We start from the raw sequence: 19,048 nt of genomic DNA, 5'->3' as shown, positions 1-19,048 counted from the left end.
TTTCGTCGGGAACAAAAATCGTCACAAATTTTTTTACAAAATTCTATTACACCGGTGCCGCGACCAAGCCATTGAAGCCCTTGACTTCCATACAAAATGTATGGGAACCCATAGACTCGTTTTGTGGGTTCTGCATAAGGTTTGGTTTGGTGTGGTGGGGCTAATATAAATTGTGTTTTGAAGACGACGAACGATTCATTTCGGTTTTCGTTTTTGTGTCTGATGTTTGAATAAATATTTCGGTATTTATTTAAAGTGTAAATTGTTCTTTGGACATGGCTTCAGGTAAGAATAATAAATAATAAAAACTTACCTGTATTTAGTAAAAAATACTGCTAAATAAGTGCATCATTTGCATGGAAACTTGTTTGAATTTTTTTTTAAGGTTTGATTGGAAATTACTCGAAAACTGTTGTGTCTGTAGAAATATTATATATGAAAAGTTTGTTAAGGATTTTTTTAGCTATAAAACTGTTTAATACAGTTTTGGGGTTAAATTAATAGTTTTTGAGTTATTTTAAATTTTGCAGATTGTTAACACCATAACGAATTTGTATGCAAACTTGGTAAAATTTTGCTTAAGGTTTGAATAAAATAACTCCAAAACTGTTGTGTTTATTGAAATATTATATATGAGAAGTTTGTTAAGGATTTTGTTACCTATAAATGTGTTTAATATAGTTTTGGGTTCAAATTAATAGATTTTGCGTTATTTTAAATTTTGCACCATAACACATTGTTTTTGTTTTATGTTCCTACGTTTTGGTTCAAAATATCTGCAAAATAATTAATCCTACAAAAAAGTCGTGTATTAAGGTTTTATTAGGTTTTTATTAAGCTATTTGATGTTTAATATTTTTTTTAAATTAAATTTGTGGTTTTCGAGTTAGTTAAAAATTTGTTTCGTATATATTTCATACCAAATTTTTTGTGGTACTAATTTTTGAATTGAAATATCTTCAAAACTATTAGTCGCACAAAAAAATTTTGTACTACGTTTTATTAAGTGTTTATTTAGCTACAAGTTTGCTGAATAAAGTTTGTCAATAAATTTATTAGTTTGCAAAATATTTTTATAATTTTTGGCTAGCAACTTTTGGTTTTATTTTAATAATTTTGATATTAGTGGTTTTGGATTTGAATATCTCTAAAACTATTAGTCTCTCTTCCAAATAATTAATCCTACAAAAAAGTCGTGTAATAAGGTCTTATTAAGTATTTATTAGGCTATTTAATGTTTAATAATTTTTTATAATTAAATTTGTGGTTTTCGAGTTATTTGGAAATTTGTTTCGGATATATTTTATACCAAATTTTTTATGGTACTAATATTTGATTTGAAATATCTTCAAAACTATCAGTCGTACAGAAAAATATTGTACCACGTTTCATTAAGTGTTTATTAAGCTACAAATTTGCTAATTAAAGTTTATGGATAAATCTATTAGTTTGCAAAATATTTTTAGAATTCTTGTCTAACAACTTTTGGTTTTATTTTTTTAATTTTGATGTTAGTGGATTTGGATTTGAATATCTCTAAAACTATTAGTCTATCTTCAAAATAATTAATCCTACAAAAAAGTCGTGTATTAAGGTTTTATTAAGTACTTAATAAACTATAATTTGTTCTACAAGTTTTCTTAATTAAATCAATAGTTTTCGAGTTATTTGGAAATTTGTTTCGTATATTTTTATACCAAATTTTTTGTGGTACTAATTTTTGAATTTAAATATTTTCAAAAGTATCAGTCGTACAGAAAAATCCTATACTACGTTTTATTAAGTGTTTATTAGGCTACAAATTTGCTAAATAAAGTTTATGGATAAATTTATTAGTTTGCAAAATATTTTTAAAATTCTCGGCAAATAATATTAGTCTTATTTTACTAATTTTGATATGCGTGGTTTTGGATTTGAATATCTCTAAAACTTTAGTCTTATAGAAAAATTTAGTAGTACATTTTATTCAGTATTTTTTAAGCTATTGTTGTTATGAATATAGTTTATTAAAAAATCTATCAGTTTGCAAAATAATGTTAAAATTCATGGCGGATAATTTTAGCTTCTATAACTAACTATGCAAAGCGTTTAAAGTTTTCGATTGAAATATTTCTCAAAATATTGATCGTATTGGAAAAGTTTGTATGAAGTGTTTATTAAGGTACAAATTTGCTATATATAGTTTATGGATTAATCTATTAGTTTATTAGATATTTAAAAAAATCTAGATAACCATCTTAGTTTCCATATATTTTATTATAATTTATTTCTATTAAGAAATGCGTTTGTACTTTTTGGCCCAGAATATCTCCAAAACTATTAGTCGTACAAAAAAATCTTATACTACGTTTCATTAAGTATTTATTAAGCTACAAATTTGCTAAATAATGTTTATGGATAAATCTATTAATTTACAAATTATTAAAAAAAAATCTAGACAATCACCTTAGTTTCCATATTGCTTGTTTCTATTTATTTCTATTAAGAAATGCGTTTGTACTTTTTGGACCAGAATATCTCTAAAACTATTACTCCTACAGAAAAATAAAATACCACGTTTTATTAAGTATGATTCAACTAAAATTATGTAGAATACATTTATTCAATAAATCCCACAGTTTAGGAGTTACTGTAAAAATTAACTGCAGGTAACAAATTACGTAATACCAAGTTTCAAATGTAAATATCTTTTGAATCATAGCTTGTATACAAATATTTTGTATGACGATTTTATTGAAAATTTGATCAGTTATAATTATTGTGAATATACTTTATTCATAATTTTTTTTGTTTGCAAATTATTTAAAAAAAATCTCAAGTATTAGCTATAGTTTTCTTTTAACTTATTGCTTTTAGTACCAATAAAATTCATATGTAGTGTTTGGTTAAGAATCTCTCTAAAACTACTATACGTACAAAAAATCTGAACATCACGTTTTATTGAGGATTTATCAAGCTATAATAGTTGTAAATAAAATTTATTGTTAAATCTATTAGTTTACAAAATATTTTCAAAATTCTATGGCAATAATTTTAGTTTTTTTATTACTATTTTTCAAATTTGTTATTGAAATTCGTTTGTACTTTTTGAATCAGAATATCTCTAAAACTATTAATCGTACAAAAAAAATATATATATCACGTCTTATGAGGTGTTTATTAAAATATAAATTCGTAGAATATGTTTTTTTGATAAATTGTATAATTTAAAAGTTATTGCAAAAATTACCCATTAGTGACAAATAATGAAACATTAAATATATTCCTTTAACCACAAGTTTTTATATAAGAATAATAAACGGTTTTGTGAATAATTTATTGAATTATATATATATATATATATATATATATATTTAATTATGCAATTGCTAATGGATTTTTAATAGAAAAAGGGTTATACTAATGATGTTTACATAAAATTGGTTAATTTGTCAATTAGACAACTATTAGTTAATGATTTAATCATTAGTTAATTCGAAAAGAAATTTGATTTCTAATTGTTTTTGCCTTTTGGCAGTAATAAATAAATTGCATAAATATTTTCTAGAATAATTTCTGTTTTTATTTTTACTAAAAATTTATTGCAATTTTACACTTGTTTTTAGAGTTCTTATTTAATTTATTACTACTCGTGCAACTGTTTTGTTATATTTTATATAACTTCTGAATAGTTCATCTGATACAAATACAATATTAGATATATTTATTTAAAATTAAATATTATATAATATTGTCTAACATTATAATACTCTACAGCAACTCGGTATACCAAAAAATCTCATCCAATACAGAAATACAAAGTTTTTCTTACCTTGTGCAACTGTTTCGTTATATAATCAACAACTTTTGAACAGTTGATCTGATGCCAATATATTATTAGACAAATTTGTTCAAAATTGAGTATTACATAATATTGTCTAACATTATAAAACCCTGCAGCAACTCGGTATACCTAAAAATCCCATCCAATACAACAATTCAATTTTTCTTTACATCAAATAACTCGTGCAATGGTTTACTTATATCCTAGATAACTTTTGATTAGTTCATCTGATGCAAATATATTATTAGACAAATTTATTTAAAATTAAATATTATATGATATTGTCTAACATTATAACACTCCACAGCAACTCGGTATACCTAAAAATCCCATCCAATATAACAATTCACATTTTTTCTTAACTCGTGCAACTGTTTTGTTATATATTCAATAACTTTTGAATAGTTTATTTGATGCTAATATAATATTAGACAAATTTGTTTAAAATTGAATATTAAATAATATTGTCTAACATTACAATACTCTACAGCAACTCGGTGTACTTTAAAATCCCATCCAAAACAACAATTCACATTTTTTCTTAACTCGGGCAACTGTTTTGTTTTATATTAAATAACTTTTGAATAGTTCATCTGTTACAAATACAATATTAGACAAATTTGTTTAAAACTGAATATTAAATAATATTGTTTAACATTGTAATACCCTACAGCAACTCGGTATACTTTAAAATCCCATCCAATACAACAATTTCCAGTTTTCCTTCTCTTGTGCAACTGCTTTGTTATATTCTGCATAACTTTCGAACGGTTCATCTGATTTAAACACAATATTCGGAAAATTTGTTTAAAATTAAATATTAAATAATATTGTCTAACATCATAACACTCTACAGCAACTCGGTATACCTAAAAATCCAATCCAATACAACAATTTCCAGTCTCTCCTAACTCGTATAACTGCTTTGGTATATTCTTCATAACTTTTGAATAGTTCATCAGATTTAAACACTTTATTCGACAAATTTGTTTAAAATTAAATCATCTTTAATATTGTCTAACATTATAATACTCTACAGCAAGTCGGTATACTTTAAAATCCAATCAAAATCTGACATTTTTTTCTTCTTTCAGACAAAACCGACGCCTCGTCTAAGACGGCGAGTGCCAGTGAAGGCCAAACTGCGGAACCGACTATCAAACAAAATCCTGAAGACTCAAAAAGAACCACGAGTTGGCCAGCAGTGCTTTTTTTCTTATACATTCACGTTTTGGGAATTTACGGAGTGGCTGCGATTTTTAAGGCAAAACTTTTGACGAATTTATTCGGTAAATAGTAATAGAAATATGAAAAAAATATGGAAAAAATATTTTTAATAATTTTAATATTTGTTATTATTATTTATTTATAATATTTTAATATTTTTAGGTTTACTTTTATTAAGTTTAGGCGTTTTGGGATCGACTTGTGGTGCCCATAGACTTTGGACACATAAATCTTATACTGCAAATAAAAGTCTTAGAATTTTTTTGATGCTTTGTCAGACTTTGGCGGGAACTGTAAGTACAAAATATTTTCAAAAATATTTAAATTAGTTATTGAGAATTTATTTGTGCCTATTGGTAAGTTGGTAAAAGACTCTGATAAAAAAAATCTGGTGCAAAGTTGAAGTAAACTCATAAAACTCGTATGAATTGTCTCGGATTGCATAGTTATTTTTGATTTGATGTAACTCTAAAATGGTTAGTCGTACGGAAATTTTTATAAACAATTTTTTATGGTAAATTTATTAAGCTTTAAAAGTACCAAAGAAAGTTATGTAATAAGTTTAATATTTATAAGATATTACTAATTTTGCAGGACGTTGATGTTACATCAAACTCCATCAAACTTGCATTTAAAATGAACAAATTTTAATATGCTTTTTTTTGGGTTAATATAACTCTAAAATTATTCGTCGTACTGAAATTTTTTATAAATAATTTTTTAAAGTAAATTTATTAAGCTATAGAAGTGCCAAAGATAGTTATGTAATAGATTTAATATTTTATGAGATATTAGTAATTTGGCAAAACGTTACATCGATTGCTTGCATTTAATATGAACAAATTTTAATATGCTATTTTTGAGTTGTTATAACTCTAAAATTATTAGTCGTACGGAAAAATTTCTTTAATAATTTTTTATTGTAAATTTATTTAGCTATAAAAGTGCTGAAGATAGTTATGTAATAAGATTATTATTTTATGAGATATTACTAATTTTGCAAGACGTTAGTGTTACATCAAACTCCAACAAACTTGCATTTAATATGAACAAATTTTAATATGCAATTTTTGAGTTGTTATAACTCTAAAGTTATTAGTCGTACGGAAAATTTTTATTAATAATTTTTTATTGTAAATTTATTAAGCTATAAAAGTGCCAAAGATAGTTACGTAATAAGTTTAATATTTTATGAGATATTACTAATTTTGCAAGACCTAAATAAACAAATTTTAATATGCTATATTTGAGTTGTTATAACTCTAAAATTATTAGTCGTACAGAAAATTTTTATAAATAATTTTTTATTGCAAATTTCTTAAGCTATAAAAGTGCTGAAGATAGTTATGTAATCAGTTTAATATTTTATGAGATATTACTAATTTTGCAAGGACCTTGCTGTTACATCAAACTTGCATTTAATATGAACTAATTTTATTATGCTATTTTTGAGTTTAAATAACTCTAAAATTATTAGTCGTACAGAAAATTTCTTTAATAATTTTTTATTGCAAATTTTTTAAGCTATAAAAGTGCCAAAGATAGTTATGTAATAAGTTTAATATTTTATGAGATATTACTAATTTTGCAAGACCTAAATAATCAAATTTTAATATGCTATTTTTGAGTTGTTATAACTCTAAAATTATTAGTCGTACGAAAAAATTTCTTTAATATTTTGTTTATTGCAAATTTTTTAAGCTATAAAAGTGCCAAAGATAGTTATGTAATAAGTTTAATATTTTATGAGATATTACTAATTTTGCAAGACCTAAATAATCAAATTTTAATATGCTATTTTTGAGTTGTTATAACTCTAAAATTATTAGTCGTACGAAAAAATTTCTTTAATATTTTGTTTATTGCAAATTTTTTAAGCTATAAAAGTGCCAAAGATAGTTATGTAATAAGTTTAATATTTTATGAGATATTACTAATTTTGCAAGACGGTGCTGTTACATAAAGCTCGATATAAACAAATTTTAGTATGCTATTTTTGGGTTAAAATAACTCTAAAATTATTAGCCGTACAGAAAATTTTTATTAATAATTTTTTGTTGGAAATTTACTAAACTACAAATTTTTCATAGACAGCACTAGGATTAAATTAATATTCTACGAAATTTTAGCAATTTTTAGAGTTCCTCAATATTCCTCCTCAATAAGAGAGAGAATAGTTCCTCAATATTCAACATAAGTAAATTTTTAAAAATTATAATAAATAAACCAATAGTTATAAATTATTTAAATTTTAGTATGTTAATATCAAGTACGTCTGTTATTCAGAAAAATAGTAAAAATTTGGTAAAAATAATTATTAGTATGTAAAATCAGTAACTAATTGCGCAAAGTACCCAAGAAAGATCTAGTTCTGAAATTAAAAAATAAAGTTAACTATCAAAATTCGGTAAAAATATATTATCAATTCTAAATTATTAAAATTTTAGTATGTTACTAATATACATGTCTGTTATACAGAAAAATAGCAAAAATTTAATATTATTAATTATTAGTATATAATATTGATATTTGATGCGGAATATACCCTTAAATGAACTGTCTAAATTTTGAAAAATTAAATCATCTTTCATAATTCGGCTAAAATATACTTTTCGTTCTGAAATTTTTCTAATTTCAGTATGTTACTAATATACATGTCTCTTATACAGGAAAATAGTAAAAGTTTAGTAAAAATAATTACTAGTATATAAAATAAGTAACTAATGCACAATGCACCCATACTAATATTAATTTTGAAAAATTGAATCAACTTTCAAAATTCGGTAAAAATATACTATTCGTTCTGATTTTTTTTTAATTTTAGTATGTTACTAATATACATGTCTGTTATACGTAAAAATAGTAAAAATTTATTAAAAATAATTATTAGTATATAAAATCAATAACTAATTGCACAAAGTACCCAAGAGATTTCTAGTACTAAATTTAATAAATTAAGTTGAAATTGCAAAATTCGGCAAAATTATATTATTATTTCTAAATTATTATAATTTCAGTATGTTACTAATATACATGTCTGTTATACAGAAAAATATTAAAAATTTAATTTTTTTAATTATTAGTATATTAGATTGATATTTGATGCGGAATATACCCAAAAATGATCTAGTACTAAATTTAGAAGTATAAAGTTAACTTTCAAAATTCGGCAAAAATATACTTTTCTTTCTGAAATTTTTCTAATTTTAGTATGTTACTAATATACATGTCTGTTATACAGAAAAATAATAAAAATTTAGTAAATATAATTATTAGTATGTAAAATCAGGAACTAATGCACGAAGTACCCAAGAAAGATCTAGTAGTAAATTTAATAAATTAAGTTGAAATTTCAAAATTCGGCAAAATTATAATAGTATTTATGAGTTATTCTAATTTGAGTATGTTATTAATATGTCTGTTATACAGAAAAATAGTAAAAAATTAGTAAAAATTATTATTAGTACATAAAGTCAATATTTGAAACACAAAATACCCAACAAAAATCTAGTTGATTAAATGTCGACTTTGAAAATTCAGTATAAATAAACTACTTGCTGTAAAATATTCAAAATTTGGTATGTTATACCTAAATATGTTTAAAACAATTTGGCATCAAAATAATTCAATTAAAAACAAATTTATTCAAAAAATTCAATAAATACAAAGTACGTACCACGAACAAAATTTATGTAGTATAAAGTTAACTTTTAAAAATTTACTCTAAGCAAAGTATTAGTTTTTTTCAAGCTATAATTTTGGTATGTTATATCTAAATATGTCTATTAAAATATAAAATTGTAAAAATTTCGTAAAAATAATTATTAGTATATAAAATCAGTAACTAGTTACGCAAAGTTCTCAAGAATGATCTAGTCTAAATTTAGAAGTATAATGTCAACTTTGCAAATTCTGTATAAATAAACTATTTGCTCAAAATTCTTAAAATTTTGGTATGTTAAACCTAAATATGCCCAGAATAATTTGGCATAGAAATAATTAAATTTAAAAAAAAATTAATAAAAAAATTCAGTAATTGAACAAAGTACGTACCGAAAACAAAATTTAGGGTAAAATTTAAAATCGTAAAGTTAACATTTAGAAATTTACCCTAAGCAAAGTATTAGTTTTTTTAAGCTATAATTTTGGTATGTTATACTTAAATATGCATATTAAAATTTAAAATTGTAAAAATTTAGTAAAAATAATTATTAGTATATAAAATCAGTAACTAATTGCATAAAGTTCTCAAGAATGATCTAGTTCTGAAATTAGAAAAATAATGTCAATTTTGAAAATTTAGTATAAATAAACCACTTGCTCTAAATTTTTGAAAATTCGGTATGTTATACCTAAATATGTTTAAAACAATTTGGCATCAAAATAATTCAATTAAGAACAAATTTATTCAAAAAATTTTATTATTACTTGAACAAAGTACGTACTACAAACAAAGCTTGGTATAAAATTTAAAACTCAGTTTTTAAAAATTTACTCTAAACAAAGCATTAGTTTTTTCAAGCTATAATTTTGGTATGTTATACCTAAATATGTCTATTAAAATATAAAATAGTAACAAATTAATTCAAACAATTATTAGTATAACAAATTAGTATTTGTTAGTACAAAGTACTCTAACCAAATCCTACATATTTTTGGCTTCTATTTTATTTTTTTTTAATTTTTTTCAAACCTAATATTTTTCTTTGATAACACCCAAGGTCTTCCCTAATATTATCTAAATAATTATTCAAATCCATTTGTTTTTGCAATAACTTTAGCAATTATTTTCAACAATTCCATTTTTATTTTCAATGTCAACAAATAGTTTCAACAATTTTAAAACAAAACATAGTTTATTTTTCAGATCCAATTTTACTTTAAAGGTTGTACTGAATAAAGTAAATTTCTAATTACAATGCAATATTTAATTACAAAGCAAACTGTTAGTTTGAAGAAGAAAAGTTCAAAGTTCAACGAATTCAATGTAAATTCATTTACATTTGCTATTGTATGAAAAATCAATCGGAAATAATATTCTCGAACGAAACTATTCAATAATTATAATATATTAATATTTATTAGACTAAACTTTGAACGTTTGATTGTGATTTTCTGAAAAATATTTTAGACGTAATTGAATAAATAATATATAGATTGTTAAATATATTTCTACAAAAAATTTCATACAAATTCGTTCGATGGGAAAACCTTTATTTAAACCACAAATAAACAAAATAAATAAACCGAATGTGTTTACCCGCAAAAAATTCTAAGAAATACTTTTACTTTTTTACTTTTTTAAATATATAATTTAGTTAATAATAACAACATTTATAAAATTCTAAAGTATATAAAAAATGCACTACAAATTAGGCACTTACAAATTATGCACGTAATTTTGAAAATTATTTAAAAATATAAAACGTACTCCTACAAAAATATTTTATATAACAAACTAATAGATAATTATATTATTAATAATTCTTCCTAATACAACTTTTGAATTAAACCAATATTTAACAAGTTATTCCCAAAAATATTCAAAAAGTGCATTACAAATTAGGCACGTACTTGAACTCTACGTTAGCAAAATTTTGAAAATTATTTAAAAATATAAAACGTACTCCTACAAAAATATTATATATTACAAACTAATTGATAATTTAATTGTTAATAATACTTTCTGACAAAATTTTTAAATTAAACTAATATTTTACAAGTTATTCTCAAAAATCTAAAAAAAAAATGCACCATAAATTACCTAATATAAAAAATCCACTACTGCAAAAGTACAAATTTGTATATTCTTGACTATAAATTTAAAAATAATTATTATATATATTGTAAAATCTATTTATACCCAAATTATCTTTATAAAATTATCGATTTTCCGTCCATACACACCTAGTTACTTTTTCTAACAATTTTCAACACAAAAATTGCAACAAAATATGTTTTCTCATTAAATTACTTTATTTACGGTCATAAAATAATTTTTAACAACTATATCTTTTGCAATATTGCAAAATGCACTTCATAAAAGGTTAGTAGAAGCATTCGATGAGTGCAGTTGATGCAAAAAAGTGAGAAAGTTGACACTTGAATAGATCTTTTTAGAAAAAAACTTCTTTTGCATATAATAAAGTAATTGTCAATTAACACTCGGTTATGTAAGAAAATTCTTCGACGATGTTTAAAATATAAATATTATTTGTGTGTATGTATGTATATTTATAAATATAATATAGGCCAAGCCTTAAGCACTTTCTACACTTATTCAAACACTTGAAAAGTGTTTCTTAATATTTTCTTATTGTTAGAGTGTGAATCGAACGATTTTGTATGGGAACTGTTATATAAATTATAGATGTCTTAGATTTTTCTAGCATAACTTGCAAAATAAGCGTTGGATTTGAAAATTGTCTTCTAAAGAATTGTTTATGATAAAATTATCTAAAAATTTGTTATATATGATATTTCTGTAGGAGTACGTTTTATATATTTAAATAATTTCCAAAAATAGGTTAAGGGAAAGTGCAAGTACGTGCTAAATTTGTAGTACACTTTTTTGTTTGAGAATAACTTATGAAATTACAGTTTAATTTAAAAATTGTATTAGAAAGAGTTATTAACAATAAAATTATCTTTAAGTTTGTTATATATAACATTTTTGTAGGAGTACATTTTATATTTTTAAATAACTTTCAAACTTAAGACTGAATTATTAAATATTATTAAAAGTCGAGCTTAAAAAACGTTTTATACTTATAAACGCTTAAAAAGTTTACTTAAATATTTTTTTTATTATTGAAGACATTTTTGTATGAAATTTTTTATGTAATATTCAAACATTTACATAATTTAAAAATAGTTTTAACTATAAAACTTTACACATATTTTTAGACCATAAAATTAAATTATTAATTATAAGACTTATTGTATATATATATTTGTATTCTTCGTTTTTTGCGCCAAAACTATAAACTATATTAACTAGTTGTATATGGACTAATAGTAAACAATTTCATAAAGACAATTTTTATATAAATCGATTTTAAATACATAAATTAGTTTAAAAGTTATGTACAAATTTGTACCTTACTTTCGATAAGACATTGTATACGTAATTTGTGTTTTCACGATACTGATATATATGGAAAAATTAATAATAATTTTATGCAAAATGGCTTCTAGAAGACTATTTTTAAATTCAATTCTTATTTTAAGAGTTATGATCAAAAATATGCATATGCATATTCACGCAAAACCTGTTTGATCTACGTAAAACAAGTAAACTTATGCATTTATTCGTTTTTGAGAAGAGATTTGTGACAAAACTATAAATAAAAGTAACTAAGTGTATATAGACAGATGATAGATAATTATATGAAGATTGTTTGTGTATAAATGGATTTCTAATATAGTGATTTGTTTAGAAGTTACGAGCAAAAATGTAGGTAGACTCTATACGAAATTTGCTCTCTTGACCTTTACCTTAACCAAATTTTAAAAATTTGTTAAAAATATAAAAAGTCATTTTACAAAATTATTACATATGACAAACTCATAGATAATTCAATAACCAATACTTATTTCTAATATAGTTTGAAATTTTAAGCAATAGTTTACAAGTTATTCCCAAAACTACAAACAAAAACACTACAACCCTTGCACCTTCGAACTTAGAACTTTGAAAATTATTTAAAAATACAAAACGCACTCCTACACTATTGTCATATATAACAATCTTTTACCCAACATCATCCCCAACAAATCCTTCATACACATCAACCACCTCCAACAACTTTTTCACAACTTACAACCAAAAACCCTAAAAATCTAATCTCTAGCCTTTTTCCTTCCAGGGAAGTATACACGTATATCTACTACAACTTTAGCACCTACAAACTTTGAACTTCGAAAATTATTTAAAAATACAAAACGCACCCCTACACTATTATCATATATGACAATCTTCAACCCTAAATCATCCCCAACAAATTCTCCATACACACCAACAACCTCCGACAACTTTTTCACAACTTACAACCAAAAACCCTAAAAATCTAATCTTTAGCCTTTTTGCTTCCAGGGAAGTATCTATCTACTACAACTTTAGCACCTCCAAACTTTGAACTTTGAAAATAATTTAAAAACACAAAACGCACTCCTACACTATTGTCATATATGACAATCTTTTACCTAAAATCATCCCCAACAAATCCTTCATACACACCAACCACCTCCAACAACTATTTTCCAATTTACAACCAAAAAACTAACCTCTATCCTCTTTCCTTCTAGGGAAGTATCTACAGTTGGGTCCGTTCCCACAGGCTCCATCATGCAACTTTGGACACCGACAAGGACCCTTTTTACAGCAACAAGGACCTATTCAAGTCCCAAATCGTCCACCAGCTCCAGGGCTACAGTCCGGAGCAGGAAAGGCTGCTGGAGCAGCAGGACATGAGCGACTTGGAGAAGGACAAGGTGGTCATGTTCCAGAAATCGTAAGTTGGGGAATGGATTTATGGGTATAAGGGGTTGTTGTAGGGTCTTTTGGTGTTAGATAATGTTGGAGATCGTAAAATTTTGTATAAATTTGCTGAAGATTGCTTATAGTTTGGATGAATAGTTTAGAAGTTATACGGATTTTGGTAAATGAAGGCACAAACCAGTTTCAGGTACTCAACTTTACTGCCGCATTTCAAATGCAGTTTTGAAGTATACCAAGTTGCTGTAGGTCTTTACAACCTTAGACAACTTTATACACAATTCAATTTACTACAAATCACCCATACATACCATCCACTTCACACAAACCCATCAAAACTTATCATAAACACAACAAACCAAATCCAACCCACAATCCATTACCCACCTTAACCAAAAGGGTTGACTAATCGTCCAAATTTTTTTCCTATAGGTTCTATTGGCCAATGTACATAATCTTAACACTTTTGCTGCCAATCAATGCACCGATGGAATACTGGGGCGAAAATTTTGTCAACAGTTTTTTCATAATTGGATGCACAAGGTACCTTCTGGCCCTTCATGCTTCCTGGTTGATAAACTCTGCAAGGCATGTTTGGGGAATTAAACGAGGAGAAAGGTAACAAAAATAGGAAAAATTGATGAAATAGTAATAAATAGTGATAAATAGTATTCAATAGTATTTAAAATATTTTTTTTTGTAAAAAAATTGTAATATTTTGACTTGTTGTGGTAGATATAAGTTTGTCAAATATCTCCCTTCCGCCTTTTTGTATTATAAACCAAGAGCAAAAAAGCGGAAGGGAGATATTTGACAACCTAATATTAGAGAAATGGTGGCCGCAGGTTGGACTAAAAAGCTAAAGATTTGTTAAGGTTTTTTAAGTACCAAAAAGTGTTTATAGAATAACATGTTGTATAGCACACTTATAGCTTATACTATTAGCTATAATTTACTCAAAGACAACTTTGATGTATCTTCATTATTTTAGAAGTTACGAGCCAAAATTTAGAAAAATGTCACCAAAAACTTACCACCTTACTTACGCACTATTCATATATTTTGTGGTGTTAATGTGTATTATTAATAGTTTTCTTATCAATATTTTCATTTTTATTGAATATTTTTTATATTTTAGGTTTAATAGTATTTAAACAATTTTTTTCTGGAAAAAGATCGCAATATTTTAACTTGTTTTGGAAGATATTAAAGAAATGGTGGCAGCAGGTTGGACTAAAGAGTTAGATATTTGTTAAGGTTTTTTAAGTACCAAAAAGTGGTTTTAGAAGGACATGTTGTATAGCACATATATAGCTTATACTATTAGCTAAAATTTACCCAAACACAACTTTGATGTATCTTTATTACTTCACAAGTTACAAGCCAAAGTTTAGAAAAATATCACCAGAAACTTGCCACCTTACTTACACACTATTTATATATTTTGTGGTGTTAATGTGTATTATTATTATTAATTTTCTCAATTAAACGGGGAGGAATTTAAAAAAATCGTAAACATTAATGAAATAGTATTAAATAGTAATAAATAGTAATAAATAGTAACTAAATCATTTTTTTTTCTGGAAAAAAATTATAATATCTTAACTTGTTATGGATGATATTAGAAAAATGGTGGCAGCAGGTTGGACTAAAGAGCTAAAGATTTGTTAAGGTTTTTTAAGTACCAAAAAGTGTTTTTTGAAGGACATGTTGTACAGCACATATATAGCTTGTACTATTAGCTATAATTCACCCAAAGACAACTTTGATGTATCTTTATTACCTCAAAAGTTAAAAGCCAAAGTTTAGAAAAATGTCACCAGAAACTTACCATCTTACTTACACACTAATAATATACTTTGTGGTGTTAACGTGTATTATTAATAATTTTCTTATGGATATTTTTATTTTTATTAATTATTTTTATATTATTAGGTATCCTTCAGACAGCAACATGATCTTTTTCATAACAAAATCCTACTGGCCAAGTTACCACTATATGCTACCATGGGACTACCAGTCTGGGGAATATGGAACTTATGGTAAAAATTGAAAATAAACCAAAATTTTTATAAAAATTAGTAAAAAAAATTTGGCTAAAAAGTCAAAAATACTCTTATGCATATTTTATGATAAAGTTCTAATTCAATGCAACTAACAGGATACCTAAAACAGTGATCCAACACTTATTTTCACCAGAAAACTGTAATTTTATATTGATTTTGGTTTTTGTCCTCCAAATCTCTTATATACCAATCAAAATTAAATTTAATACTAAATTTGTAATGTACTTTTAGAGCTCTATTCATAGACACCCTACATGTACTATCAGTTTGCCTATTGGCAAGTTGCTAATAATTTTTCAGGTACTTGTTCAACTTTTTGATGCTCTACCACATTTTTTTTAAATTTAACTAAAACTGCAATATTGCAAATTAAATTGGTTTAGAAATTTGCATTATGCTTTTTGAGCTCTATCAATAGACACCCCACATGTACTATCAGTTTGCCTTTTGGCAAGTTGCCCAAGATCTTCCTTCTACATCAACTTTTTGATGCTTCACCACATGTTTTTTAAATTAAATTCAAACTGCAATATTGCAAATTAAATTGGTTTAGAAATTTGTATTCTGCTCTCCGAGCTCTATCAATAGACACCCCACATGTACTATCAGTTTGCCTATTGGCAAGTTGCTATTAACTTTTCTGGTACTTGTTCAACTTTTTTGATGCATCACCACATTTTTTTAAATTTAACTAAAACTGCAATATTGCAAATTAAATTGGTTTATAAAGTCGTATTCTGCTTTTTGAGCTCTATCCATAGACACCCCGCATGCTCTTATCAGTTTGCCTATTGGCAAGTTGCTATTAATTTTTATAGTACTTGTTCAACTTTTAGATGTTCCACCACATTTTTTAAAAATTAAATTCAAACTGCAATATTGCAAATTAAATTGGTTTAGAAATTTATATTCTGCTTTTTGAGCTCTATCCATTGATACGTCACATGTACTATCAGTTTGCCAATTGGCAAGTTGCTATTAATTTTTCTGGAACTTGTTCAACTTTTAGATGTTCCACCACATTTTTTTAAATAAATTTAAACTGCAATATTGTAAATTAAATTGGTTTAGAAATTCGCATTCTGCTTTTTGAGTTCTATCCATAGACATGTCACATGCACTTATTGAATTGCCTATTGGCAAGTTGCTATTAATTTTTCTGGTACTTGTTCAACATTTTAATGCTCTACCACATTTTTTTAAAATTAAATTAAAAATACAATATTGCAAATTAAATTTGTTCAGAAATTTGTATTCTGCTTTTTGAGCTCTATCAATAGACACCACACATGCCTTACCAATTTGCCTAGTGGCAAGTTGCTATTAATCTTCTTGGAACTTGTTCAACTTTTAGATGTTTCACCACATTTTTTTAAAATTAAATTCAAACTGCAATATTGCAAATTAAATTGGTTTAGAAATTCGTATTCTGCTTATTGAGCTCTATCCATAGACACCACACATGCCTTACCAATTTGCCTAGTGGCAAGTTGCTATTAATCTTCTTGGAACTTGTTCAACTTTTAGATGTTTCACCACATTTTTTTAAAATTAAATTCAAACTGCAATATTGCAAATTAAATTGGTTTAGAAATTCGTATTCTGCTTATTGAGCTCTATCCATAGACACCCAACATGTATTATCAGTTAGCCTATTGGCAAGTTGCTATTAATTTTTCTAGTACCTGTTCAACTTTTTGATACTGCATCAACTTTTTTCTAATTATTTCAAAGATGCAATATTATAAATTAAATTTGTTTACACATTTGGAATCTGCTCATTAAGCTCTATCCATAGACACCCCCACACGCCTACTAACCAATTTGCCTATCGACAAGTTGCCAAAAAAATCTCGCCCTCACCAAAATATCTCTTTTAGTCAAATTTGAACTTACAAATATTTTTTCACCATATTTGTACTCTACTCGACGAGCCCTTTTCCCAGACACCCCACATGCCTAACCACCAATGCCTATCGGCAAGTTGCCTATAATATTTTGCATACGTTCCAGGCTCCGGTTGCTCCACCGCCTTTATCAGGGTTTTTGCAGCTTTGGGATTGGCCACGAATTTGCGTACTATGGATTCTGCTTCTGTGAAGAAGGCTTTGGCAAATTCTGTAGATACTGGTAGATATAATAAATAATAAATATAATATAATAAATAATAATATAATAATTTATTTATTTATTTATATGCAAAAAGTTTTTGTAAAATGATATGCCATGTTCTTTTTTGTCTTTGGAATTGGTTGTTCTAACATTTTGTTAAAAATAGTACACTGGTAATTTTTAAACAATTACTAATTAACTTCCCGAAAATTTTTGCATTTCTCGACGTTTTGAAGGTTTCTGAACATTTTAAGGCATACCTCAGAAAACTAATGAATATGTGTGTGTGTGTGTGTGTGTTTTGTATGTCCGCATTTTTTCGTCCACATTTTTTCGTCCACATTTTTTTAGGTTAAAAAATCATTACATCTTTTTTTATTTTCCATAAAATATGTTTGTAATTTCAAAAATTCATGATCAAAAATTCAAAAAATCACCCAGGCTAAGCACAGTCTAAGCGCCACTCCGGTACAAATATTTACCCAAGTGCGTTTAGACTGTTTATGTATTGGAGCACTTTTCCAATTTTGTGAGAAAACTATTGAAAAATTTGAAAATGCTGCCGAGATAAGCTCAGTATAAGTGAAAATGTCGCACAGAAATATTTGAAAATGCGTTTAGACTGTGACTATACAAAAATTTGGTACATATTTTTTACATTTTTGTAAATATCTCGAAAACTTTGTATTTGCACTCTTTTCTAATTAACTTAGCAGAAACTAGATAAAATTCACTACAGATTCATCTCAAACTTTTTGTTTTCTTCAATATAAAAGTTTTGAATAAAACTTGATTGAATATATATATATAATTGAACGGTTAGTCCAATTTCGATAAAACTTTTTGGATTTTGTCAAGAGAATTTACAATTGGTATTGATTTACAAAAATTTGAATTATGTTAAAACATATGTTCCGGAGATAAATTGATTTATGATTTACATTTGATTTTATATGTCTATTTATTTTTTAGGTAAACCAATAGAGCAGTGCTTGGAAGAAGTCGGTTCTAAGGCCCAACAAAAATTTCATCCTGAACACTATTTGGACGCCGTCAAGTATACATCATAATTTTACTATTTTCTTTTCTAAAAAAATTAACAAAAATAGTTTAAATAAATTAAGAACAAATTAACAACAAATTATTTAAACAAAGTCAAAAGTGGATGAAAATCTTTAGTAAATAAAATATATATATATATATATATCCACTCCTTCACTACACTTGCGTTGTAACCTTGATCAGTGTCCATAATGCACCGCTATTAATAACATGAAACTCGTTTGTTAATATAATAGTATTTTATTATTTTACACAAATTTA

At 25.4% G+C, this 19,048-nt stretch overlaps 1 protein-coding gene across 1 annotated transcript; it reads left to right on the top strand.

Moving 5' to 3' along the window:
- The first annotated feature begins 208 nt into the window (after positions 1 to 208).
- On the top strand, positions 209 to 18,795 carry LOC113382150 (acyl-CoA desaturase 1-like). The gene is made up of 8 exons (XM_026620698.1): positions 209 to 285; positions 4,918 to 5,112; positions 5,213 to 5,343; positions 13,358 to 13,563; positions 13,980 to 14,165; positions 15,483 to 15,589; positions 17,627 to 17,743; positions 18,698 to 18,795. Exons 1-8 carry the CDS (start codon positions 276 to 278, stop codon positions 18,793 to 18,795), a joined length of 1,050 nt encoding a protein of 349 aa, XP_026476483.1. The 5' UTR covers positions 209 to 275.
- The last annotated feature ends 253 nt before the right edge of the window (positions 18,796 to 19,048 follow it).

Source organism: Ctenocephalides felis, unplaced genomic scaffold (assembly GCF_003426905.1).
Source record: "Ctenocephalides felis isolate EL2017-DRISC unplaced genomic scaffold, ASM342690v1 CF-g0.4_SCAFFOLD_03330, whole genome shotgun sequence".
Classification (NCBI taxonomy): domain Eukaryota; kingdom Metazoa; phylum Arthropoda; class Insecta; order Siphonaptera; family Pulicidae; genus Ctenocephalides; species Ctenocephalides felis.
The sequence above is the reverse complement of the archived record's forward strand: the minus strand, read 5'-3'. Positions and strand labels throughout refer to the sequence as shown.